A 27,950-nucleotide genomic window follows, 5' to 3' on the forward strand; every position below is an offset into this window, starting at 1 on the left:
TATATTAATACATTGTAACACATACAGTTAAGCTAGTTCTCGTCCTGGAGCCAGAAAACTGTGTTTTGGTTCTTTCACATATTTGCTGTAATTTATGAATGAGGCTTGGTGGTTGACAGGTGAGGAAGTGGCAGATTGACTCAGAGTTTGGGGAGGGTGGTGTCAAGTGGGTGTCACAGGAGGACAAAATGGGAGCAGGAAAATTGTGGGCAGGCAGGAAATCTGTTGCAGTGATAAACGAAGAGATCTGGCTGTAATTGGGAAGAAGAGGAGTTATGAATGGGCAGACTGATTTGGAGAAAATAGAGGGGTCCAGAGCATAGGGTCCAAAATGACACTGGAAAAGAGTCATGAGAATAGTTCTTAAATTTGAAAATTACTTGAGCAGGATGAGGTGGCTCATGTCTGTAGTCTCAGCACTTTGGGAGGTCAAGGTGCGTGGATTGCCTGAGCTCAAGAGTTCGAGACCAACCCAGGCAACATGGTGAAACCCTGTCTCTACTAAAATACAAAAAATTAGCCAGGCATGACGGCATGTGCCTGTAATCCCAGCTACACAGGAGGCTGAGGCAGGAGAACTGCTTGAACCTGGGAGGTGGAGGTTTCGGTGAGCCAAGATCACGCCACTGCACTCTAGCCTGGGTGACACAGCAAGACTTCGTCTCTTAAAAAAAAATAATTCACTTGAAGGAACATCAGCTTACCACTCTGAAAAATTGTAATAATATCTCTTTCACCTGTATGTGACTCTGCTATGATGATCAAGTGAAATGAGAAAATAACCAGCAACTTGTAGCCCATAAGGAGCTATATTAACTCTGGGACTTTTATATTATTATCCACATAATGACACACAGCTTTCTGACTAGGACGCTTCTTCCAGTGCATCTATTATCTGAAATTTCTATCTTTTTTTCTTCTTTTTCTTTTCCTTTTTTTCCCCAATAGAGCTTCTTAGCCTGGTGAACACTAGCAAGTGTATGCATAAAGTCACATTGTTTGACACAAGGATCCAAGAAAGCTTGGGTTACATTTATAGTTATTAAATTGATGGTATGTGTTAATTGTACAGAACCTCAAACTAGCAAATAGAATTAAAAATAATTGCCAGGCCTTTGGATTTATTGGTAGAGTGAAAATAACACCAAGTGGCTTTTGGCAGGGCCTTCTTCTCTGTGCACAGAATTATATTAACAGATGATATTATTTCTATCCAAAATAGAGAGCAGTAAGTGAAAAGCATATCTGTCCCCTCTAAGAGGAAAGAAAAAAAATGTAAATACATTTCCTTAGTGTCATTTTGGCATACAAGCCCTGGGCCTGGAATTTTGGTGAAAGCAGTGCCTTGCTCTTGCCTGTTCTGGAGTTGTGCCAATGTCCTCCATTCAACTTACAAGGACGTGCACATTGTAGGTGGGAAGGAACCTTGACTAAGTACCTTCTGTAGGTCAAACATCTGACTGCTGATTCACATGCATGAGTTAATGTCATCCTTCTAAGATCCCTGCATATAATAAAACACCTAATTCTGGTTGAGCGGGGACTATGCGGTAGATAGTTCAGTATGTGCTTTGCATTTACTATTTTATTTAATTCCACAAGAATCATACGATGTGATTACTCCTATTATACCCACATTTCAGATGAAGAAACTGTTGTCCAAGAAGTAAAGTTAGTGAAGTTCACAGAGCAGATAAGCAGAAGAGCTGGGAATTCAGGCTCAGAGGAAGCTGACTCCAAAATCCACATCATTTTCAGGGCCTATTACCAGAAGAGATAATTAAAGTTGATAATTGATTGTAGGAAGATCATAGTTACGGTGGTCATATTGGTACCTCTGTGTGTTAATGTGTCTGTTTATTTAGTTATTTATTTATTTAAAGACAGAGTGTTGCTCTGTTGCCCAGGCTGGAGTACAGTGGTGTGATCTGGGCTCATTGCAAACTCTGCCTCCGGAGTCCAGGCAATTCTCATGCCTCAGCCTCCTGAGTAGCTGGGATTACAGGTATGCACCACCACACCCAGCTACTTTTTTTACTTTTAGTAGAGATGAAGTTTTGCCATGTTGCCCAGGCTGGTCTTAAATTCATGGCCTCAAGTGATCCACCTGCCTCACCTTCAAAGTGCTGGGATTACAGCTGTGAGCCCCTGTTCCCAGCTAGCTTGTTCACTTGATAGGTATTTGTGCATCTATTATGTACACAGCCCTGGGCTGGGTGCAAGGGACACAGAGGCCAACAGAACTCACTCCCACTCTCAATGAATCTGCTAGAGCAGACAGATGATTGTGCGGGTCTCACAATACCTGGTGAGGTAGGGAAAGGAGAGGTCACCTGCCCAGTTTTATGGAGTTGGAGGCTGCTTCCCATAACAGCTGCCCTCTGTGTTGGGTTCTGAAGGACACATAGGAGAATGCCAAGTAGAGAGTGGGAAGGGGTTTTCTGGACAGGGTGAGTAGCGTGTTGAAACCTGGCACTGAGCGAGAAGCTCGATGTACTCAGAAGCCTGTGATTAGTTCTGTGATTCATGAGTTAATGTAGGACAGGGCTGGAACAAGGAGTTGGTTGTCAGAATGAGGCTGCCATGATTGCAGAGGGATAGGAAGGCCTGGGGAGGAGGCCGGGTCACTTAGACAATGGTCAGGCATTTTCACTTGATTCCAGCTGCAGTGGGAAACCTTTAAAAGGCCTTAAGCTGGGGAATTAAAAGGCCAGATACACAGAGGTATTTAAAGTGATGGTTTGGGCTAGGCACGGTGGCTCCCACCTGTAATCCCAGCACTTTGGGAGGCTGAGGCTGGCAGATCACCTGAGGTCAGGAGTTTGAGACCAGCATGGCTAATATGGCAAAACCCCATCTCTACTAAAAATACAAAAATTAGCCGGGTGTGGTGGTGCGCATCTGTAATCCCAGCTACTTGGGAGACTGAGGCTTAAAAATCGCATTAACCTGGCAGGTAGAGGTTGCAGTGAACTGAGATAGTGCCACTACATTCACCCTGAGAGACAGAATGAGACCCTGTCTCAAAAAAAAAAAATACAAAACCAAAAAATAAAGTGATGGTATGGGCTACTGCTTAGAGAATGGCTGAAGAGCAAATCTACCAGAAGCAGGAAGACCAGCTAAGAAGCTGTAGCATACATGAGTGAGAGGTGAAAGCCTAGATGAGAGGGGTGGTTGTGAGTTGGGAAAAAAAAATTCGAATATTAGAACTATCAAGTCTTGGTGATGGATTTGATATATATATGGGGGTGGTAGAAGAGAGATGAAATAGGGGATATTTCCCTGGTTGGGATTTCAAGAACTCCTATTTGGCAGATGGGAGAGAACTGTATTTTTTAGGATGGAAGATAAGAGGCTGAGTTCTTCTCCAAGTCTACTGAGTTTGAGGTTTCTCGGAGGCAGTAAAGAAGAATGGGGGAATGGCAGCAGCAGATCAGGGGCTGTCAACAGAGATGTGATAACTGGAGGCTGTGAAACAGAAGAGGCCTGAGCCTGGACGTCTGCGGGCAAGAGGGAGAGGAAAGACAGGTCAGATGTGTTCAGAGAAAGAGAAGCTTGCATTTTGGCAGAGATGAATCAGCCAAGGAGGTGGGAAACAGTTGGGCAATGGTAGTGTCGTGACAGTCAAGGGCAGAGACTCAAGAAAGGTGGGAGTAGCCCCATTGTCAAATGCAGAGGAGGGGCTGATGTGCAATGAACCTACTGGATTTAGTGAAAACCGCTGGAGATCTTAGGTCAGTTTCAGGGGAGAGGAGTGTACAGAAGAGAATATGTCTATAGCTCAGGGGCTGGGATGTGTGTCAGCCTAGAGGAAAGATGCTTCCTTTTTTACTGAAAGAGGGGAGAAGGAAGACATGTGTGCAGAGGCAGGTGAGTTTGTGGGTGATATGCGTTGCCCATAGAGTCTTAAATAAGAGGCAGATTCATCAGCTGGGAGTGGGGCTGGAGCTGGCAGCTTTGCAGTCTTGTGGGCAGGTGTGAAGGTTTGAAATAGTTTCTAGGGAATGGGAGAGATGCAATTAGGAAAAAGAGAAAGATTTTTTACCCAGAGAGGGAGTCCTTAAATTTGAAATGACATTAATCTATGTGGTTATGTGATATTCTCCACCTGCACTTGCTGCTTTACAGGTGTGGAAGTGGGGACTGACTCAGAGTTGGGGATGGTGTTGCTAGGTGGATGTGATAGGAAGACAAAATGGAAGCAGGAAAGTCGTGGGTATGGCAAGAAAGCTGTTGATGTTACGATAGAGAGGTCTAAGTTGGAATGGGGAAGAAATGAAGGGATGAATGAATAGAGTAATTGAGAGAAAATGGAGCCCAGGGATGACATTGGAGAGGAGACATAAGAATAGCTGAGTGAGAGCTGTGAATTTTCTGAATTTAGAGTCATTTGAGTCAAGCAGGTCTAAGTAAATTCCCCCCAAGGGAATGGGTGGCTACAGTGGATTGGAGGTGGTCAATGGAGAGATGGTCAAAACTACTGGCCTTCAATTTTATCCAGTGGTCTGACAAGTATTAATGTGTTTATGAAGGACATGACATCAATGACTTGCAAATAGGACAATTTCAAAATATGTGAGGAACGATAAGTCCTCGCCATATGTGGATGAAATCACCAATATTCTTCCCAGGTGCTGAGTCAGTCATTAAGGGATCCCAAGGTCAATTGCTAATTTGAACTTAAATGCAACCAAATTCCAGTGTGCACAAAGGGATTGTAGCCCAGTATCCAAGGACTTCTTAAATCTTGTCCCAAGATATCTCTTTATTCCTCTTTCCCTCTCTTCCCCTTCGTATATTCATATTTCTTTCTGTTTGGACAACTTCCTAGTTCACAAACATATCCCTTCAACTCAGCTTCTAAGCTTTTTTCCATGCTGTTCTCTGATCCTACGTGTCCCTTCTCTCCATTCTGACTCTTCAGCTCCTTTCAAACCGTGTAACTCCCCTCCATTGTACTCCTTCATGATTTCTTCCTTCTCTCATCAGATCTGCCTCTCACTTCGGAAGCCCTCTCCATTTCTTTCACCTTTTGCCCTTTGGCTCTTAGCATTTTCTGTTTTATTGTACAATTAATTCAGGGGGCATGGTATTTTATCTTTCTCACTGGTGAGTAGATCCTTTACAGATAAGGACTTAGAGCAGGGGTTGGCAAAACCCCTAACTCTTCATGTAAAAGGCTAGCTAGTAAATATTTTAGGTTTTGTGGGCCATACTCTCCCTATGGCAAGCACTCAACTCTGCTTTTTTGGTGCAAAAGCAAGCGTTGAGGCTATGTAAGGAAATAAGCATGGCTGTGTTCCAATCAAACTTTATTTATGGACACTCACATTCAAATCTTATATAATTTTATAATTGTCACTAAATATTATTCTTTCCATTTTTTCAACCATTTAAAAATGGAAAACCCATTCTTAGCTCATGGGTTGTGCAGAAACAGCTTGCCCTTGGGCTGTGGGATGCCGACCCCAGGTTTAGAGTCTATTCACTGCTGTATCACCAATGTGAGAATAGTTTATGGCACATACTAGGCACTCCGTGAGTGAATGAACTAAATAAATCCATGTGATCCAACCCTAAGAAACTGAAAGCCTACATAATAGTTCTGTTTTTTGGTTGTAACACTTGGAGTAATCAGGAATCTTGAGATTCTGCTTTTGGCTACAATTTGTGTGAGTTTGAAAGGTTTTGATGTGACAAAGCTCGTAAGTATCATAGTTGAATTTGAACTTGGGTCTTCAGACTCCAAGCACATGGTTCTTTTAAATTGCTGTGTTTGCCAGTATATTAATAATTCAGTGGGAAAAGCAATGCTGAGAGGCTGCCTGATTGGTCACCACAATTCTCATTTCTCCCAGTAGCTCCATAGGGCCCTGAAATCATTGATTACTGTCTGAGATGGGAATAATTGGTTTGAGCCAAAATGGATTGACAGTAGTGTGTCACTTAGACTTAGTTTTTGAAAAATAGCAAGTCTTAATCTGGCCCATCTCAAGGGACCCCTCCTCTTCCCCCACTGCCTTCTAATAATCACGTTTTTAACTGGGCAAAGCTGTCATTAAGCTTATTACTGTTTTCTCACCATTAAATCTTCTGTTGGCTTTAGTATTTCAAACTATCTTCTTGTTGGAATACTTTAGAGCTCATACAAGCCTGGAGGAAAGTAGTTCTGGGCCAGAGATGAACAAAGAAAAATGATTGTCAAAATACTATCTTATCTAAGGAAAATTGAAATTCTCATCAGTGTGCATTTCATCATAGCGATGGATTTCACCCATGCACAAGGACTTTGGTTAGCATCCTCATAATAACTAGCAAGGCCTCAGGCACCAGCCCCTTTCATTTGGAAGAAGGAAAATGTCCATCTCAAAAACTTAAATTTATTATTTTGCCCCATATACAGAAGAACAAATGCCCATCAGAGACCTGCCACCAAGTCCCAGACATTTCAGCCCTCACAACACAATAACTTCTCACAGGTAGGGGGATGAAATGCTATTCCACTGACTGATACCCCCAGGTTCTGTAAACTTACTGCAGAACTCTGCAGGCACAGTCAATGAGGTTAACTTTGGATGTTCAGGGCTGAAATCCAAATGGAATTGGCTTTTTACATAATACTAAGCGAGGAAATCCATCAGCTTTTGACTTGTTAGATCCTTCACGTCAGGTTTGATGCATTGAAGCCTCCTGCTTCTTTAGCCTGCAGTTTAATTACCTGGAACTTATCTCCTTTTATGAACTGTTACACACTCAGCTCCAAATTTTGCCACTTTTCAAGGTTTTTATTTAAAGAAAAAAAATCTTGCCATAGAGTAAGAGGAGAAGTCATATCTGTAGTCATGTTCAGTCTTACAGTTTTCAGGCTGGAAAGAATGAATGAATTGATGATCTCAATAAATAAAAGGTTCTCTCAGCTGTCAGCCCAGGATCAAAGTCTACCCCTTTTGGCCACTTTCTAACTCTTATTGGCAAGTTTGCTGAGGGAACAAGAGCTGCTTAATATCAGTCAGGTAAATACTCCGCAAAAGAGCTATTTACTCGGCCAGATTGCAAATGGCATTTCATTTATTTTACAATTGGATGCTATGCTGATCTTTGAAGTTGACCCAGAAAAAGTACATTAGAAGGTCAAACAAAAACCTTTACCATATTTCTAAATTGTCTTCGTGCAGGTATTAAAAAATAATAATAGTTATCACTGTTATTATAATAAAGGACTGACCTTAGGTCAAGTTCTCATCCAATATTATGTGTTTAACCTCCCCCAGCCCCAATTCCTGTTTCTGTGTTGGTCCCATTCGCTTTCATGTCCTCTCCTAAACTGTTTTTGCACACCTATGTGCATTCTGGTTTTCTTCTCTAAGATAGCAGCCCCTTAAGAAGTTCAACCAAGTTTATGTTTGAGTTTTGATGATAACAGATGCAGATATCATAACACAATTGTGTTGTCTTAGCCAACAACATCTGAAATACAATATGATACAAAAGGAAGATGAAATCCTCCCTTCTAAGGGCCCTTATGCAATGGATGGAGAGTACCAAAAAGGCAAAGAAGTGTAATCAGCTGTTAGAGCCTTAATGACACTCCTCTTAGTTGCAACCGCCAAATTACCTACTTGTCACATGATTCACATTTGAACAGTTGGTTTTCTCTCCCTGATCTATTATTCTAATCGCCTTTTGGATGTCCCTGTTAGTAGCAGTGGAATTCAACATCAAGCCTGAAAAGTAGGACTCACTGCTGCTCTGCTGTTAGAGGCATTTTCTGTGGTGGAATTCAAGGTCCTCAGTAGAGTCAATTCACAGGTAAATGGAGGAAGTAAAACAGTCATGCATAAAAGCAAACTGCAAGAGCCCCTCTGGCTGCTCTCTCCCCACCTGCTGTGCTTCACAGGGAAAGAAAATATTGGCCCTTATCGAAGTGGAAGGCTGTGCATTTTGAGGCCAGAATCCAGCTTCTCCAACTCCCAGGACATCACTCTGCTGCATGGTGCTAATTATTAATACTCTTTTACCACCTGATCCCTGAAATCCTCCCTCAAGAAAGCAAACTGTTCATGTTTGCCTTAATGTTTCCCAAAGCAAATAGGATGGCAGCCTTGGAAATATCAGGCAGTGGTAATAGCTCTGAGCCCTGAAGGCCAAGCTCAGATTCCAGGTCTTCTCACTTGCTGTTTGATCTTGAGCAAGTCACTTAACATTCACTGTTTCCCAGTTCATAAAATGAAACAAATAATGGCACTTTTATTAGAAGATTGTGTGGGTAGAATGAAAAAATGCCAATTGGGGTGATCACAGTACTTCAATAAATGCCAGCAATTATGCTCTTTAATTATTTAATAATTATTATTCCAGCCCATGGAAGACGGATTGATATGGAAGTTGCAAAATGAAGCACTCCCAAGAGCAAGTTCAAAAAATTAACTCAAGATTATGAAAGAGCTCCTTTATATTTTTGCTGATTTTTCAAGTCTCTGGGGTTATATCACTCCAAGGTAGAACCAAAAGAGAAAAAGAAAACACTATTAACTTTCTAGCTAATTACAAGAACCCATCACTTTTAAGAGCACACAAAGAATTAAAAGTAAACCAAAGAAATAGGATTCCTATCTATCCCCAGGGATCCGGCAACAAAGGAATTCTGGGGGACTGTAGATTATACATGAACTCCTTAAGAAAATGATGGCTCTTTGTTCCAAAGGTTTTCCACTTTTAAATTTGAGGTTGAACAAGTATTGAGCTCTTCTCCTGTTGGCTGATCCTCAAGAGGAAAATGAAAGCAGAAATGCGGGGTGTTCATGGAAATAATAACAATCAAAACAGGTTTCTATGAATTACCCAGATCAGTACTGGGTTCTAAGACAGCTGACGCTGTTATCTATAAAGATATTAGATTATCTTGAGAGCAGTTATTATAGAAGGAAAAAAAACCCACTGCTCCAGTGTGAGCTGTGTAACAATTAGGCAATTCTGAAATTTCAACTGAGAGGAATTTAATTAAGACTCTAATAGCTGATTAAACTCATTTAGATCTGCTGGCAATTGCCACTAGTTACATAAGTAACCCAAGAAGAAAGATTTCCATCTTGTTCTTATGCTGTATTTAATCCTGTCTGTTAATCATAGGTATGATCCTCCTGGTATTTCTTAAAATGAGGTCCTTAGACTATTCAGAGCAGAATGACCTAGGACATGGGTTGAAAAGTCAGGATCCTACACCTTATCCCATATCTACTGATTCCAATACTCCAGAGATCCGGGAGTCTGCATTCTTAATCAGTTTCCAGGGAAGGTTCTTACCCATGCCAAAGTTTCAGAATCCCACCAACTCCAATCATTGCATTCAAAACAGTGCATTCAGAGGAAGCAGGCACTTTATCTCAAAAAAGCACTTCTTAGTTTCACTCTGCCAGCAGCCATCCAAGGCTCATGGCAGTGAAGGCAGAGCAGGTTTGACCCACACCTGCTTTTTAGCAATTTCCTCATAGAAACTTGTTTCTGCGTACCATGCAAGGGAAAATTGATTTCCAAAGCGACGTTTGATTTCAGCAGACTAGTTTTCTTGAACACTGTTTAGATCAGGTACTGGTTTAAAAAAAATCACTGAACTCAACTGCAGAGTACTCCAGATACAGCATATTTCAACCTAATATCAAGTCACAGTAGTGGCTCAGATATCTTTATTGTTGTTTCCAAATCAGTTACATTCAGATCTGCTTTTGGTTTCAAGTAGCAACCCAAAACACAAAATTACTTATGTGCTAACCTGCGATCAGTTTGTTTGTGTGTCAGACCTGCATATAGAGGCATGGAAGTGATGCTAATCGATGTTGCTATTTACGCTAAATATGGACCTAAATCATTTTAAATTTCCTTCACGGCCATTTATCTCCTGTCCTTTGGCAGACTTTATATTTCAGGCGGATAGAAATTGGTCTCCTGTTTGCTTTGTTTTTCCTCCTTAACATCATCTTCCTGAAGAGTTAATTACTCATGTTTTCTCCAGCTTGGGAGTAAATCACTGCTTATTTTCTGGAGTGAAGTGTACTCCGAAGGTTTGCAAGCTCAAAGTGTTTGTTTTAAAACCTTTTTCTCCATGGTTTTGAAACCACCCAATGAGCTAACCGGCCTCAGTCAGACTAGAGCACAGGCAGCCTGAACTCTGCTTCTGTTGTTGGTTTTAATAAATTTCCTCTCTGATTTTTAATTTTGCAATTCCTATTGTCTTGTCTCCAAGGAAAGGAGATGAGTAAACAGGGAACTTCCCTCTTTTAACTCTGAATTCTAAGTAAAAATTGATGATATGCTGCAGTTAGAATTGATTTCAGTTCATCGGATATTTCTTGAACTACATTGAGGGTGAGTACTATACTATGTCAAACATGGATCATGTGGTTGAGGAAGACTGGCCAGCCATGACACTCTACAGGACCATCATTTAAGGCAAACTGGGCCCTCCTTCTTCACCCCTACACAGCCTGTTTCAGTTCTGTTGATTCTACACTTTGAGTTCATGCCAGCCTGACCACCATGGCCTTCTGTCATCCAAATTCCTGCCGCCACCTCCCAGCTCTTCATTCTGCCTTCCGAATCTTCTAGTTACAGATTTTTTCTCTGCACTGCATTAAGAAGTGTTTAATCTACTTCTAATTGGGGGAATGATTTCAATAAGTCTTCAATAAGTCCTCATCCCCATCCCTTACATATGTCACTTCCCCATAGGATAAAAGTAAAACCCCATAGCAGGTGTCCCACTAACTCCCCTGGTCCTTTCTTTTTTCTTTTCCTTTTTTTTTTTGGAAACAGAGTCTTGCCCTGTCACCCAGGCTGGAGTGTAGTGGTGCAATCTCGGCTTACTGCAACCTCTGCTTTCTGGGTTCAAGTGATTCTCGTGTCTCAGCCTCCTGAGTAGCTGGGATTACAGACCCACACCACCAGGACTGACTAATTTTTATATTTTTAGTACAGATGAGGTTTCACCATGTTGGCCAGGCTGGTCTGGAACTCCTGACCTCAAGTGATCCGCCCACCTTGGCCTCCCAAACTGCTAGGATTACAGGCATGAGCCACTGTGCCTGGCCTGTTTCACATTTGGAAGCCACTTCCTGTTAGAAGCATTTTTGTAATTCCCTTCCAGATTAGGAAGCTGCGCTCTTCAACAGCATCCTGTGCTTGCTCCCGGCATAGCGTTTGTCTCACTTCTTTGCTGTTGAGCTTTGACTTCTTTCCACCTAGACTAGAAACTTGGGGATAGGACAGTCCTCTCTGAGGACTGTTCATCATTGTAGCCCCATAGCTTCCTGCAATGCCCAGCACAATGGAAAGCACTGAATGCATATGAGCTCATTAATAAACAAGTGAAGGGGAAAGTCTGTTCTAAGGCCAAAGAAAATGCAAAAATGAATTCCAGATGGAGAATTAGGTTCCATGGGAGTATTGGCATTTGAGCTAGGCCTGAAAAGAGTGGGTAGGATTTCAGTAGAGGGAGATCATGAGGAGAAGAATTTCAGGCAGAAGAAATAGTGTAGGCCTAGGCAGGAAAGTGGGTGTTGTTCAGGGTGTGTTTTATGAAAAGTGTATGCATCATTGTAGCTTTATATCTTCTGTGTGTGCGTGTGTGTGTGTGTGAGAGAGAGAGAGAGTGTGTAGTGGTGTGAGTGTATGTGTTTGTGCTAGGTATGTGTATATTTGTAGTTGTGCATGTGGGTGTGAGAGTATATGTGTATAATGTGGATGTGGGTAGGCATGAGTGTACCTGTATATAAGTGTGTTTTATGTAGAGGTTTGTGTACAGATGCATAGGAATATGTATATACATATGCTTAGGTGTGATGGTGGTGTTGCTTGAGTTCTTTTGATAACAGTAAAAATTGACATTCACCAGACACTTATTATGTATCAGGCACCATTTTTAGCACTATTTTAATTCTAATAAACTCCCTATTATGCAAGATGAAGTTAGGGACTTTTTATCTTTTTTATGAATTCTTTCATGTTTAATTGTGAGTATGTGTAGGTATAAGTGTGTGTGTGTTTTAGTGTGATGATGTAAGAGAGAATGAGAGAGAGAGAAAGTGAGAAAAAGAGAACAATGAGGTTGATTGGGCCTCTATTACAGAGGAGCTTTTACTATACAGGGCAGTCTGGATTTGGTTTTGTGGGCAGCATGAGATGGAGAGGGACTTGAGCAAGGAGTAGATAAATAATTTTGGTGTTTAGAGATTTGTTCTTAGGGGGTGGCTTCTGAGACCAGGAAACCCGTGATGAGGTTATTTTAATTGTCTCTTGTAAGCATTTCATAAATAGATCAAATAAGATCATATACTCAGATCTCTTTGAAAGAGCCATGCACATCTATTAACCTAATTTCTTCCAGCCTTTTGCAGCCTCGGCAACATCCCTCTGAATTTATCTGGACGTAAGAGGTGTATATTAACTTGAGAAATACAATTTCTGGAGATGAAATTATCTCTGCTCTGAGAACATATTGGCTGAACGTTTTGATAAGTAATCACTGCCCTTTAAAGAATGTCTTTCTAGGAGCTGAAGAGCAATTAGCTTTCTAAAAGCACTGTATTTAAATTGTATTAATAAGAATGAAAAAAATCATTACAAAGTTAATCTATCCTTTTTATATTTCTTTTAGCAAAATCACTTTTCTCCGTCAGAGGTCAATTATTTTTCTTTGTCTTCACAACTTCAGTGTATTTTCTGAAAACACTCACAAACTTATCACCAAAATTCAGTTTATTTTGAAGGTAAAGATTCTTTTCTCCTACCACACAACCTATTTTGTTGAATTGAGAACTGTTTTTAAATACCAAAAAACTTTATAATAGAGATAAAAAGTATTTCCCTAACTTCCTCTTGTGTAAGAAAGTCAGAAACCAGCTGGGTGTGGTGGCTCACCCCTGTAATCCCAGCACTTTGGGAGGCCAAGGTGGGTGGATTATCTGAGGTCAGAAATTTCAGACCAGCCTGGCCAACATGGTGAAACCCTGTCTCTACTAAAAAAAAATATATATATATATATGTATGTGTGTGTGTGTGTGTGTGTGTGTGTGTGTGTGTATAGTTATCTGAGTGTGGTGTCTGGCATCTGTAAGCTCAGCTACTTGGGAGGCTGAGGCAGAAGAATCACTTGAACCTGGGAGGCAGAGGTTGCAGTGAGCTGAGATCTCACCATTGCACTCCAGAGAGTGAGACTCCATCTCAAAAAAAAAACCAAAAACCCTCAAGCATTGCCATGCCTACTTTATTGCTCTCTTCTATCATTTTCTTACTTAGCTCAATATTATTTTTCTGATAAGTTGTTCCCTCATGACTGCCCTGTCCTAACAGTTCCAGCATAAGTCCCAGGGAAAACTCTCATTGGCTTAGCTTAGGTCACATGCACATTCCTGAGCCAGTCAGTGTACTGATTGGCCAAATAAAGGACACGTTCTTATTCATGAAATTGGTGGCAGGCATCTCTCCAAGGGAAAATTAATATGCCATAACCAAAAATCTCATAAATTAATGACAGATAGACAAAACAGCATAAGGCTATTAAAGAACCCTTGGGGGAAATGTGGAAAAAAGTGTGATTTATGGCTAAAACTACTGACATGGAAAAAACTGTGTGTAAAGCAAAGTAAAGTTAGTATCAAGAAAAGCTCTTATGAAGTTAAAACATGAGATAATCTAAATTACACTCTAAAATTGTTTCTCCATTGATTTAAACAATGATAAAATAGCAATACATAGCCCATAGTGTTGGATATTCCTCTGTGGGCTTCATATACATTAACTAATTTAGTCCTTTCAGCAATCCTGTGAATTATACTATTAACGTTATTCCATTTTTCAGATGATGAAACTGAGGCAAATAGACATTAAGCAATTTGCCCAGGTGGCACAGCTGACAAGTGGTACAGCTGGGATTTGAAGCCAGCATAGCTGCCTCCAAAGTGTAATTTCCTGGCAACTTTGCTACTCTGTGTCTGAGAACATATTTTCTGTTCTTAAAAAACTCTCTTTTTTGATTAAAAAACAGTTTTTGAATAAACTTTTTAGGTTAGACTAGTTTTATATTTACAGAAAACTTGCAAAGGTAGTCCAGTGATTTCTCACATACCCGATGCCCAGTTTCTCTGATTATTAACACCTGACATTCATATGGTATATTTATCACGAGTCAATGAAATATATTACTGTTAACTAAAACCCATGCTTTATTCAGATTTCCTTAGTTTTTATCTAATCTTCTTTTTTTGTTTCATCCTGATATCTGATCCAGGATCCTATATTACATGTAGTCATAATATTGCCTTAGGTTCCTTTTGGCTAGGAAACTTCCTTAGACCTTCTTGTTTTTTAATGACCTTACAATTTGGAAGAGTACTGGTCAGATAGTTGTCTTCTAGAATACCCCTACATTGTAATTTTTTTGATAGTTTTCTTATAATTACACTGAGGTTATAAAACAACACAGGAAGACCACCACATCATTAACATCACATATTAAGGATATGTACTATTAGAATGATTTATCATTGTCAATATTGGCTTTGATCATAGGGCTGACATCACGTCTGTCACATTTCTGCATCGTAAAGTTTTTCTTTTTTTTTCTTCAGTGGAAAATTCTAATTGTATTTCTTCACTGACTTAAAAATGAGTCCTTGATTTGAATCCTGGTTCTACTACTCTCAAACCATATGAATTGGACAGTTACTTAAATTCCATGCCTCAGTTTCCTCATCTATGAAATGGAGATATCAAAAGTTGCATGTTATTCATGGTCTATTTTTAGGATTACAGAAATTAGTATTTAAAGCTTTCAGAATAGTAGAAACAGGAAGACTTATTTTTATCATTTCATGTAATCCTTATAACAGCTCGGTGACCTTGTTATAACCTTTAAAATATGAAGAAACTATATTTCAAAGAGGGAGGTAATGATTAAGCAGTGCTTTAGGTTTTCACTGACTGAGTTTAAATTCTTACTGTGACCCCTATGATCTGACCTGAGCAAAAAACATAATATTTTTAAGCTTCAGTTTTCTCAACATGCATTGAGAAGACTTATAGTTATCTATGTCCTAGAGTTGCCTTGAGGATTGAGTCCTATAATATATAAAAATCCCTTAGCACTATTCCTGGAAACACATAGTAAAGCCCTAATCAATGTTAACAGTGAGCTTTGTCATTATTGTCCACTGTGTCCCAGCTAGAAATGGACAAGTCAGGATTTGAATTCATGCCCTTCTCTAGAGAATGAGGAAGAGCCAGCTTTGACAAAAGCCTCAGATTTAAGTACCACTGTTTTTTTTTCTGCAGCATGGAGAATTAATATCCAAGAGGGCTCTATTGACCATGTTCTTCTTTCCTCAGTCCTCTGGTTGGTTCTCAGAACCATCCTATCACCTTTTTTAGAGATAGCTTGCCATTTGGCTGTTTTCTGCTACCCCTTCTCCCTGGGTGCAAAGCTGCCCTAACATATGGTTGCCATACAGAATTAAACATCAAGTAAGGAGTGCTATCTTCACCCCTCCTCTAATTATGTACTCGTTACCCTGATCTCAAATCAGGAGAGATTTGGGAGAGCAGTTTATCCTTGAATTTTACATAGAGTGCTAGATTCAAAAGACCTTAGAGATTACCTAATTCAAACCCACTCCCCTCATTCCTGTTACAGTGAGGAGAATGGGACCCAATAAGTGAGGTCAAAAGTCAAGGGAGTGCCATGGAAGAAATTCAGATGACACTTTGTCAATTGGTTCTCCTGCTACAGAAGCTCATTTTCCTGAAGATAATTTTAACAAATGTTGAATTAATGATAGTAGTACCACATATGTAGAACTTTCTGTGTGCCAGGAGCTGTGCACTCAGAGATGTTTGTTGTCATTATCTTGTAAGTAAGCCTCATAACAGCATATGAAGTAGAGTGTTGTCATTTGGTGATTGAGTGAACTGAGGTTCAAAAAGATTATGTGGTTTGTGCAAGGTCACATGGCTAAAGCAATGACAAGATTTGAACCTGTTCATCTGTCTGATCTCTAAGCCTGTGGTATTAATGATTCTGAACCCTCTTGTCCTGTGCCATGTAAAGGAGGGAAGAGAGGGGTTCTGTGCAATGAAGTTGATTCCTGAAAAGTCAGTGTGATCCATATGTGCATATACATGTGCATGTATCCAACACACACACACAAGTGTGCTTGCCTGTCCTGGTTGTGTATAAGTCTAACCAGAAGTTTGGCAAGGTGTCCTGGAACTTCATGTTCCCTCCGTGTTACAAAAATAGGAACATGTGATTGACAATGACTATATCATTTCACTTGTTCTGATGCATTGAAGCCTCATTCCTAAAATCACTGCTGGAAGAAATGGATTGAAACTTCATTCCTGGAAGGACTGCTGGAGGAAATGTGGTGTAACCCTGGTATTGACTCACTCTTGATAATAGCTTATATGGGTCAGGACTGCTGATCTAAAGTTACAGACTAAGCTGAGCGTGGTGTTCATTTTTATGGAGGTGATTGGGAACAGGAAAAAGGTCCAGTTTAGAGAATAGCAGAAGAGTCACCATCAGGTCCAAGGTGGGAGCAGAGAGACTATGGGCTACCATCTTCAGAGTGCACAGGGTTCATCCATTTTGGATACAACCTCTAAAGAAAGACACTGAGAGCATACATACTCCATGCCACTGTGAAAATTGAGGCAAGCACAGGCAACATGACAACAGAAACTGAGGTCTTCTGGATTTAACCCATTGGATCTTACTTTCCCCCTGAATACATCAGAGTGGCTGGAGTCCCTTTTTAAATGGCATCAGCATGATGGTATTTGCTTTCTCTGGGGGAAATTTAATACCCAGAGGCTATTCAGGCAGCCACCCTCAATGGCTCTGAGTCTTTGGGGCTGAAGTTGCAGTAAGAACAAGAGAGAGAATACAGGCCCTTGATGCTTCCATATTTTGCCTAGGGTACAAGATTCCAAAGCTGAGGCACATATGGACACATTAATCATTCTACTAACGTTTTCTGACTCATGCACATTTAAAAAATACAGGCTGTATGTTTATTCACTCCACCAAAAACTACCCATTACATCCCTCCGTGTGGCATGCCCTGAGTTAGATGCTGTGAACATAGAAACCAATCATCATGCATATAAAATTCCTGCTGGAAGTCATAGACTCATAGGTAAAACATATATATAAACACATAGATTACTTTAGATTATTGAGGTATAATATTCTTAAGAAAATGAAGTTTAGATATTTAAATCAAATTAAGGATTTGTGAATAAATTATGTGGGCATTTTTCTGTAATATAAGAGGAGTGAGTGGGAGTATAAATGAAACAAGACTGGTCCTGAGTACTAATTATTGAAGCTGGATGTTGGGAATATGGAGGTTCAGTATATGATTCTACTCTTATATACATTCAAATATTTCCATAATAAAAAAAATCAGATTGAATAGGCAAAGATGATTCTATCTTCAGGGAAGTTGTATATGGACATATATCTATAGTGACTTCTATAATCTTTTTCCATTCTGACCATTTGACAAGATTGATTGTTAGTCCATTTGGGTTGCTATAACAGAATACCATAGACTGGGTGGCTTATAAACCACAGGAACTTGTTTTTCATGCTTCTGTAGACTGGGAAGTCCAAATCAAGGTGCCAGAAGATTTAGTGTCTGGTGAGAGCTGCTTCCTGGTTCATAGACAGCAGTCTTTTTGTTGCATACTCACATGGTGGAAAAGGCAATGGGTCTGTCTGGGGCCTCTCATAAAAGCCCTAATCCCATTCATGCAGGTTCCACCTTCATGACCTAATTATCTCCAAAAGGCACCTCCTCCTAACACCAGCACATTAGGGGCTAGGATTTCAACCTATGAATTTTGGAGGGATACAAACCTTCAGTCTATAGCAAACCCTTAAGGTAAATCCCAACTTCTTAATAGAGCCTGCAAGGCCTTGCATCTTCTGGTCTCCACCTATCTGGAGTATTCTTTCTTTCTCTGCTCCTCAACAATTTCTTCCCACAACTGCTACAGTCCAACTTATCCTGAATTTTCAATTTCAGCTTAAAAGTGTAACCTCTTCAGGGAAGATGTCTCTGATATCTTTTCCCCTATATGCTCTCTTAGACCCATGTTTCATTTCTTTCCCACAGTTTGTATGAACATATGTTTTTGTATAATTATTTGACTCATGTGTCTTCCCAATTAGCACAAAAATTTCATGCAAGCAAACATTTTATCACTTATACGGTATTCTCAGTGTCTAGCATAGTGCTTGGAACCTAGTAACCACTCAACACATATTTATGGAATGAATGACTCTGCTAAACCTGTCTACAAACATTGGACTCTGCTACAGTCCCTTGTAAATAGGAATATAGGAAGGGAAAGTGAAGAATGTCTGCTCTCCTTTATCTGGTATCTATAATTTAGAAGTTGAGATTTTTGGTGTTTGCAATGGGGTGCCAAAGGGCCTATCAGATCAGAGAAGAAAAAAGCTCTCAGGATCTAGGGCAACATTGACACAGCAGCTTCAGCTCTTGATCAAGTTCTTTCCACCCACCACTCACCTTCATCCTTTTTGGCTGACCCATGGATACTCTACTTGGATGTGTCAGGAAGGGGGAGTAGAACTTGGAGAAGATTTAGGAAGTTTCTGCTCTCTGGGCACTCATAAACCTTTGCAACTTTCTTTCCATGAGTCAGCATTGGACTGAAACTTTTGCCTGACTCCCATGGTGTGGGGGTTGTTACACGGTCAATGACATCATCAAAGATTCTGCTAGTCTTTGCCTAATTTACGTTATCTTGGGACTTTAAGAAACATGTCTGCAAGGAAGAAAGAGTCTTGGAGCTCTAACATGGTTCCTGCAGCTCAATTCACAAAAGCACTGTGTACATAGTGAGAAAGCACCTTCAGGTTCAGAAAGCCCCATGATATAACTCTGGTTCCACCACTTATTTGCTGTGTGAGTTTGGGCAAGTCACATAACCTCTCTGTGTTTCAGTTCCCTGAACTAAGAAGTTGGAATAATAATGCTTACCATGAAGAATCTGTGGAAATTAAACTAAGTGGTGATATTGGTACATTTCCTGACTATACAGAAGTGCTCAAAAGTTATGTCATTAAAATTATAACATCAAAATGCTATGGTGGTGATATTAGCATATTTTCTGACTATACGGAAGTGCTCAAAAGTTATGTCATTATAATGATAATATCAAAATGCTATGGTGGAGATAGGTGGAAAGTTTCCCACATAAGAAAGGCAGGAATGATTTTACGGATAAGGTGATAGTTCAGCTATGTCTTAAATGCTAACAACAGCAATAGTAAAATAATAGCAGCCACCATGTTTGTTACATGCCATGCCAGGTCCTGCACTCTATATTTTTGGTACTTTTTGGCTCATTCAAACCTCACTGAAGTCCTTACGGTAATACCCTGTTGCTCTCTTCACTGCAAAAATGGAGAAAGTAAAGCTCAGAGAGGTTGAATGACTTTCCCAAAGCTGCTCAGATAGTGGGTGAAGCCAGGATTAACACCTAGTTCTGTTTGACTTCAAAAGCCATTCTCTTACCCGCTGAACTACCCAACCTCTCTTGAAGATTGTGTTTGAGTCATCCAAGACAAATGGAAAGAAAAGGGATTGGTATAACATGTTCCAAAAGGAAAACCTTGTATATTTCTTTACCTATTTGCATGTTTTAGTATTTTTGGTTTGTTCTATCTGGTACAGCTGACTGACAGTTACAACAAGGCAAGAGTCATTCTGTTTTAGCCGTCATTATTCCCAGGCTGGCACTGGGACATAGTAGGTCTTCAATAAATTTATGTCAAATGAATGAAAAATTTGATGGACTCAACACTCTCCCCAGCCTGTTACATATCACAGCATGAATAAATGAACATGTGTGTGTGTGTGTTTGACCAAATTGCTCTACTCGCCTCCCTATCTTAAAAAGAAATGTATCAGCAATGCTGGACAATTTTGTAATTAGCCACAGGAAATGTTTCTTTACAGCCAGCAAAAATTTTCCAGCCCATCTGATGAGGTAATCTTAGAGAGCACTGATTTTCTTCTCTCCTCCCACCCTGTCACCTCTCTTGGTGTCCGGCATGTTTGAATTCTCTTTAAGGGCCTGGGATTCATTTCTGGTGACACTTAACGTTACAGGAGGAGAGGTGAGTGGGTCATGTCAACACAGACAAGCCTGGATTTGGCCCTTAGCTTTTCAGACGAGGTGTTTTCCTCGCGGTTGGTATTACAAATAAAGAGCTGACCTGTGGTGTCAAGCAATTGCGTGTGGGAGCAGGAGGAGAAAGGAGAGGTAGCGGCGCGGGGGCAGCTTCCTCCTAGCATGTATGTGAATAGTGCCAATAAGCTGTCAACTAAAATTAAGGTTCAAAATATACAGCCTTCAATTTGATTTCACTAAGATACCAACTGCTGCTCTGAGGGAATACAATCGATTCTATTTTGACAGGTCTTGATGCATGCTAAGCAGTAACAGTCTCCACTCTGTGCAGGATTAATGAAAGTTCACCTTCATTTGCAACTTAAATAGAGCCGTATCTGGGGTCAAAACTATGCTTTTCATTTCCCCATCTGCTCCATCTGTCTCTCGTGTTGTCTTACTCCCCAGTCCTCTTCTTTGCATTCTCCAGCTTCATCTTCTTCTCCCCTTTTCTCTTTTTCTTCATCTTAGCACCTTTTTTTCTTCTTTTTACTTTCTCTTCTTTATACTTAAAAACAATATGGAGTCCCTATGATGTGCCAAGCACTGTGCTTTTGCTTTTCCTGCACTGTCTTATTGAATTCCCATGGCCTCCTTATGAAGTAGGGGGAATTGTGTTCTTTATACAGATGAGAAAACAGAAGATTTTAGGATTAAGGGCTTGCATAGAGTTGTGCAGCTAGTAAGGGGTACAGTTGGAGATTCAAACCCAGACCTCTCTGATTCTGAAAGTCTATGACGTTTCCATGCCATCCGTGTTTCTGAACTCTGGCAGAACGTTAGAACCACCTGGGGAGCTCTAAGGGTATCAGTGCCTGGGCACTGCCTCCAGAGATGCATATTTGATTCCTCTGCGGATGAGAGGGGCTGGGTTGGAGAACTACCCCACATTCTGTTTTCTCTTTATACCCATTTGTCTTTGCACAGAAGTAGATTCATATGTTGAGGTATGTGGCAGAAAGGCCCTTGAGATGGATGGATGGCTCCGGCAAGGAAAGGATTTGCCTCTCCAGAAATCAGCGGCAGAAGAAAGCACAGCTGTGTCTTTGTGTTTGTGCTACAGGTGGGCAAGTGGGAGAACCAGACGCTGAGCCTGAGGCACGCCGTGTGGCCCAGGTACAAGTCCTTCTCCGACTGTGAGCCGGATGACAACCATCTCAGCATCGTCACCCTTGAGGAGGCCCCATTCGTCATCGTGGAAGACATAGACCCGCTGACTGAGACATGTGTGAGGAACACCGTGCCCTGTCGGAAGTTCGTCAAAATCAAGTGAGTGGCAGGGATGCTGTCACCTGAATGTGCCCAATCCTTTAAGGGAGCCTGAATCATTGATTGTAACAATATCTATACTTGAATCACAAAATGTCATAGAAAACACACTCCATTATAGTAGGCATAGTACAATAATCAATTTTAAAAAGACTTAGATACATTCCTGGAGATGTGCCAAATTTGCATTCACTTAATTACAACAGCAATATAAGGTGGGTAGTTTTGCCTATTGTAAATATGATAAAACTGAGTTGTGGGAAGATTATCAAACATGTTCCAAGCCATCTAGCTAGGAAATGAAAGAGGTAGGACTCAAACAGTGGTCCAGCTGACTCCACAGTCATGTTTTTAACCCTTAGGTTGAATCAATCCTCCCTTCAGTCTTTAGTTTAATTTATTCATTCATTTATTTTTGAATAAACATATTCAAAATGTATTTTTAATATTTAAAAATAGATAAAACATATTTTTATATATTTATGTATATAAAAAAGTATATTTTATATATTTAAAATATACAAAACATTATATTTTTAAATATTAAAAATATTTAAACATTTAAATATTTAAAAATATATAAAACATATTTTTATATATTTATGTATATAAAAAAGTATATTTTATATATTTAAAATATATAAAACATATTTTTAAATATTAAAAAATACAAAAGGTCGTGTTTTTATGCATTAAAATATATAACACATTATATTTTTATGCATTACAATATATAAAACATTTTTACACATTAAAATATATAAAATAATATATTTTTATACATTAAAAACATAAAACATTATATTTTTTATATATTGAAAATATATATGGTTGGACACAGTGACTCATGCCTATAATCTCAGCACTTTGGTTGGCCGAGGTGGTGGGTCACTTGAGGTCAGGAGTTGAAGACCAGCCTAAGCAACATGGCAAAACCTTGTCTTTGCCAAAAATACAAAAATTAGCCAGGTATGCTGGCAGATGCCTGTGATCCTAGCTACTCAGGAGGCTGAAGCATGAGAATCACTTGAATCTGGGAGGCAGAGGTTGCAGTTAAGTCAAGATAGAGCCACTATACATCAGCCTAGGTGACAGAGCGAGACTCTGACTCAAAAATAAATAAATAAATGAAAATAAAAATATATAAGGTATTATATATTTTGACATATTGCAATATATAAAACATTTTAATACATAAAATATATACAACATTATATATTTTTATATGTTAAAAATATATACAAAATTATATATTCTTATATATAATGACAGGGTCTCACTCTGTTGCCCAGGCTGGAGTGCAGTGGTGTGATCACAGCTCACTGCATCCTTGAATTCCTAGGCTCAAATGATCCTCCCACCTCAGCCTCCTGAGTAGCTGAGACTACAGGCCTGCGCCACCATGTCTGGCTCATTTTTTATTAATTTTTTGAGAGACAGGGGTCTTGCTATGTTACTCAGGCTGGTCTCAAACTCCTGGCCTTAAGTGATCCTCATGCCTTGGCCTCCTGAGTCACTGGGATTACAGATGTGAGCCACTGTGCCCAGCTTCCTTTAGTCTTTTTAAAAATAATTATTTCGTTTCCACTTTTCTTGCTGTCCCTTCCCTTTCCCCAGCACATTCTTCTTCCCATCTCTTTTATGGATTCCAGACCCATGCTTCTTGAAAATGTTAAAACCGTCTCTCCATTTGGGAGTGAACACACACCTTGCATGTTACTTTCTGATAGAATCCAGGTGCAGATGGAACTTCTGGCAGTTTCTCAGCTCATCAGCAGCAAGCAGGCACTGCATCTGTGTCATTTCTCCTTTTGTTATGATTGAAGAAAGAGCTGACATTGTCCATGATGAGGTTTCCTTAATCTACAAACCCTTTGGGGACACAGAAACCTCCATGGCCTACTCCAAGGCCCTGATCCTGGCGTTTCCTAATGCAAACATAAGCAAAAGCACTACCTCATGGGAGAGTCACAGAAGAAAAAGGCCAGCTCTTGGATGGAAGCTTTATTTTTTTCTCAGTATTTTCTGATCTATTTCTTTGGCCTGATTCGAACTCATCCTTGAAGTGTAGCTCCTGCGTCCCCAAGCTGAGTTAGCTCTTCCTACTTCCACAGTACCTGTGTCTATCCCTGTCTCTCTACCCTCATCACCTGTTTTTACAGTCTATAGTTTGCCTGTCTTCTCCCTGTCTTCTGAGCCACCTACATATAGGGAATGTGATTTATTAATATTTGTACCCTCAGTTACAAGGACACAGCATGACACACCAATATTTGTTTCATGACTAGGGAGAGATATTTTTACATGCTCATTTTAAACTCTAGTCTCAGCCATTATCACACAAGATGCAAGTCCCCGGATCTCAGTACTTGAGATCAGGATCTCACAACACCTGATGGTTTAATAAGGGGCTCTTTCTCTTTCGCTTCACTTCTCTCACTTGCCATCACGTAAGTTGTGCCAGCTCCCCCTTCTTTTTACATAAAGATGTAATATATAATTGCTAAATGTATTATGAAGGCCTATTTTGGTTTGGAGAAAATTTTATCAATGGGGGCACAAATGTCAGCCTCTTTGAAGTTGAAATCCTGAATACATCATGCAATAAATAAATGTACCCCTCCTTAAAAGACACTTTCTTTCTCCAGTGTCTCCATGGTGGCTCCCTGAGATGAAGCTTTTTTTTTTTTTTTGATAAGCAGCCCCCTAGCCTCCCCTCCGCTGGGGATGAGGAAGAGGTAGGGCCCACTAAGGAAGGGCAAGTAGACAGCCCATGTTTTGGGGTCATGAATGTTTTAATGATTTTTGCTGAATTTCTTTACAGTGAAATAACACAGATGTTGTTTTAAATAAAATTGTTTTAGTAAGAAAGAAATGAATGAATGTGCATTAAGCAGAGTTTACATGTTAGGCACATTGCTGGGCACAGGGGACACATGGATGAACAGGGCAGGCAAAAGACTACATGATTAGAAAACAATTCAGCCAGTGAAAAAACAGGCAACCCCATGTTGTAATAAACCTTGTGATGAATAGAAAAAGAATGGTGTGAGAAGAGAGTAAATTGGGGTATGTGGGGTTACTTTAGCTCACAGAGGTAAGGTTTAAGGTGATATATACAGGATGAGAAGGAGCCAGACATGTGAAGATCTGGGGAAAGGCTTCCAAGTAGATGCAATGGCAGATACAAAGGCCCTGGGGAGGAGAGGAGCTTGAAAGTTTGGGAAATAGAAGGAAACCCAATGCAATGCTAGAGAGTGATGAATTACAAGGAGGACGGAGCTGATGATGTGGGAAAGTTGTCAGAGGATGTTCTAATTTGGAAGGGTGTTCTTTGAGCAGAACTTGGCCTGAGGAAGAAAGCAAAGTGGCTGGCACAAAGCAGAGTTTAACCTCAGTGGGACACCTCCTCTATGATAACGATACCCTCTATGTTTCAATAGAGCAATCAAATGAGGCCTCTTGTGCTCCAGAATCAGTAATAGGAGTTTAGAATTGTTAAAATCCAAAGCCTTGGAGCTGAAAACAAGTAGATCCCCAAGTACTGAGTCACATTTGTATGAAGAAGAGAAATAAAAACAAATTGCTATCTTTAAAAGAATTGACTTTTCTATTGAAGACTGTCAACAGCTTAACAGGTTCAAATGCATGTTTTTGGTTTCTGCTAGGAGATAGTAGCTTGCATCTTTGCTTCTTCCACTTGGGGATATGAGAAGTTTACCATGTGTCTAGATGAAATGAAAGTCTTTGACTCATGTGAGACCAATAGAAAATTGCCAGGATCCGCTAATCCCAACATTAAAGAGGATGAGATCAATTGCATTTCCTACAGGGAAAGTCTTTGAGGCAGGCTGATCACGATTGTGTGAAACCTTTTTCTCACTTCTGGTAAATGGCGGGGTCTTCTAAGAATGCCAGGTAACAGGAAATGAGTTGAGAAATCTGACTTTCTTTCTAATCTGTTAGTTGGGTGATAAAGACATGCAGAGAAAATTGGAAAAATCATTTGGCCTGATATGTAGTGAGAAATGGCCATACTGTCAATTAAGCTCCCAAACTGTCAAACCGTTGCTTAGAAGAAAAGAAATTTATTTTTAAGTGCTAGATGAGATTTGTCTGAGTCTCCATGGTGGACAGGAGCCAACCCAGGACCTGAAGGCAGCTCTGACTCGCATGGCTGTTTTCACAGCCACTGGCTATACTGGGAAATTGTAGAGCTGGTAAACTGGACAATTTGTTGGATCCCTTTCCCCATATTTGTTTTTGTGAGTCATTGCCTCTCTTGGGTGGTGGTGGAGCACTGAGAGAGATCACATGGGGACCATTTCTCAGTCTGTGTAGTTAAGTCACATCCCCTGCACACCCACACAAGGGCTGTAATAGGAATCAACAGACGTTCCCAATTACAAGCTGGTCTGCAATTCCATAATTACTGTGATAAATTCAACTATTGCATTTGCTGTGTGCCTTTTTCATCCTGTGTTCCCGGGGCCCAGTATAATGTCTTGTGCACAGTAGGCACTTAGTGGGTACTTGTTGGGTGAAAATGCATCAATGATCATTTGCATTTAGAAATACACATCAGGTTCAGGGATATGGGTGAGATAACTCATAAACTGGCTGAGGTTTCCAGGGAAACCAAAGAATGCCACTATATGCCTGTGACCCTGAATCTTGAACCTAGGACATCTAAAACTTCTGTCTAATCTCCCACATATCTTTACCAGGTGAAGGAAGAGCTCGTGATAGGGGAAGAAGGGAAAGAGCATAGAATGAAGGTGATAAAAAAGAGCAGAGGTAGTAAAAGGGTGTCAATGTGTGGCCAACAGTTGCCCCGAAGAAAAAGAGAGAATTCGATTTTGATGCATTTTTCACAGCCATGTATACCAAGATGGAAATGGTATCTGGACATTCCATCAAATTAATGTGCATAAGACACATTTCTATTATGTTTGTGGCAGTTTTAACTCTAGCCTGATGCCCTCTGTTCTGGGCAATTGGTGGAGATGGAGCTGGCACCTACCCAGTGACTATATATCATTGAGGTTGCTAATCATCACATCTAAATATATACAGATGTGACCTCCAACTACCCCCACACTAAGGGTGGTGGATCACAGCAGGTCATCCAGCCTCTGGGCAAGAGAGTAAAGTTTCTATGCTGATCTGGGCTAACAGAAGCAGAGTTGTTGAGTACAAGTCACCAACAGGATGTAGGGGTGGAATGGGGTAGAGAGTGATTTAAGACAGGTGATCCGTGATCCTGAGATAAAGGAAAGCATTGGTAAGCAAGTGTTATTTACAACCCACTTCTGTCACTCAAAATTATGTTTTCCAGCTGAGTATGGTGACTCATGCCTGTAATCCCAGCACTTTGGAAGGCCAAAGTGGGAGGATCACTTGGGGCCAGGAGGTCCAGGCTGCAGTGAGCCATGATCTCATCACTGCAACCCAGCCTGGGCAACAGAGCAAGAGTACATTTCTTAAAAAAATTGTTCTGTCAAATCTGCCCACCTTTATGGATATAGAGATGATGTATATCACATACATCAATCTTGCTTGATGTGTGTGTTGTCAATTACATCAGCAGTATGTACTTACTAGACAATGTGGGGAAATTTATTTTTAGGGTAAATTAATTTATTTGGGGAAATTTATTTTTAGGGTTAAAATAAAAAGAATTTTTTTTCAGCATTTCAAAATAGCTATGCTTCACACTTTTTTCTTTTTCTTTCTTTTTTTCTTTTCAGACAGAGTCTTGCTCTGTCACCTAGGCTGGAGTGCAGTAGAGCAATCTTGTCTCACTGCCTCCTGGGTTCAACCAGTTCTCAGGCCTTCTGTGTAGCTGTGAGGTGCGTGCCACCATGCCCAGCTAATTTTTTTATTTTTAGTAGAAATGGGGTTTCTCCATGGTGGCCAGGCTGGTCTCAAACTCCTGACCTCAGGGAATCCACTCACCTCGGCTTCCCAAAGTGCTGAGATTACAGGAATGAGCCACTGCGTCAGTCCTGTGCTTCATATTTCACTGGTTTTCCATACGGTTATTTCATAAGCTCCTCTGTTTCTATATAGCTGTGATTATTCTGTTTGTACCATGTTATAACCTACTTTTTTCATATGACATGGAAGCATAAGAATTCTCCTGTGTTGATGTTGGATTTCCATAGACATCACTTTAGTGCTTGGGTAACACTACAATGTGTGGATGTGCCAAAAATGGGATATTCAAACAGAGAACATGTTCATGAAATGCATGATTCAAAGACAGGGTTGAGATAATGGGATGTCCATTAATGAAGCATATTGCCCAGAAAGGCCTTGATCTTACATGAGTTGTCTAAGTACTTTTTGCTATCAGTTGGGTAGACCAACTTGCTTTTTTGTTTGTTTGTTTTGTTTTCTTTTTCTTTCTTTCATTC

General features: G+C 40.2%; 1 protein-coding gene across 3 annotated transcripts in view; it reads left to right on the top strand.

Annotated features, from left to right (window-relative positions):
- Positions 1 to 27,950, top strand: part of GRIN2A (glutamate ionotropic receptor NMDA type subunit 2A) — a 439,039-nt gene that overhangs the window by 319,168 nt on the left and 91,921 nt on the right. For all 3 annotated transcript variants that reach the window (XM_017533609.2, XM_037740199.1, XM_017533618.2), the window contains one exon: positions 21,326 to 21,531. In XM_017533609.2, coding sequence (XP_017389098.1) covers positions 21,326 to 21,531 — 206 coding nt within the window. The remainder of the gene's footprint in view (positions 1 to 21,325; positions 21,532 to 27,950) is intronic.

Source organism: Cebus imitator, unplaced genomic scaffold (genome assembly GCF_001604975.1).
Source record: "Cebus imitator isolate Cc_AM_T3 unplaced genomic scaffold, Cebus_imitator-1.0 Scaffold4, whole genome shotgun sequence".
In the NCBI taxonomy this organism is placed as follows: Eukaryota; Metazoa; Chordata; class Mammalia; order Primates; family Cebidae; genus Cebus; species Cebus imitator.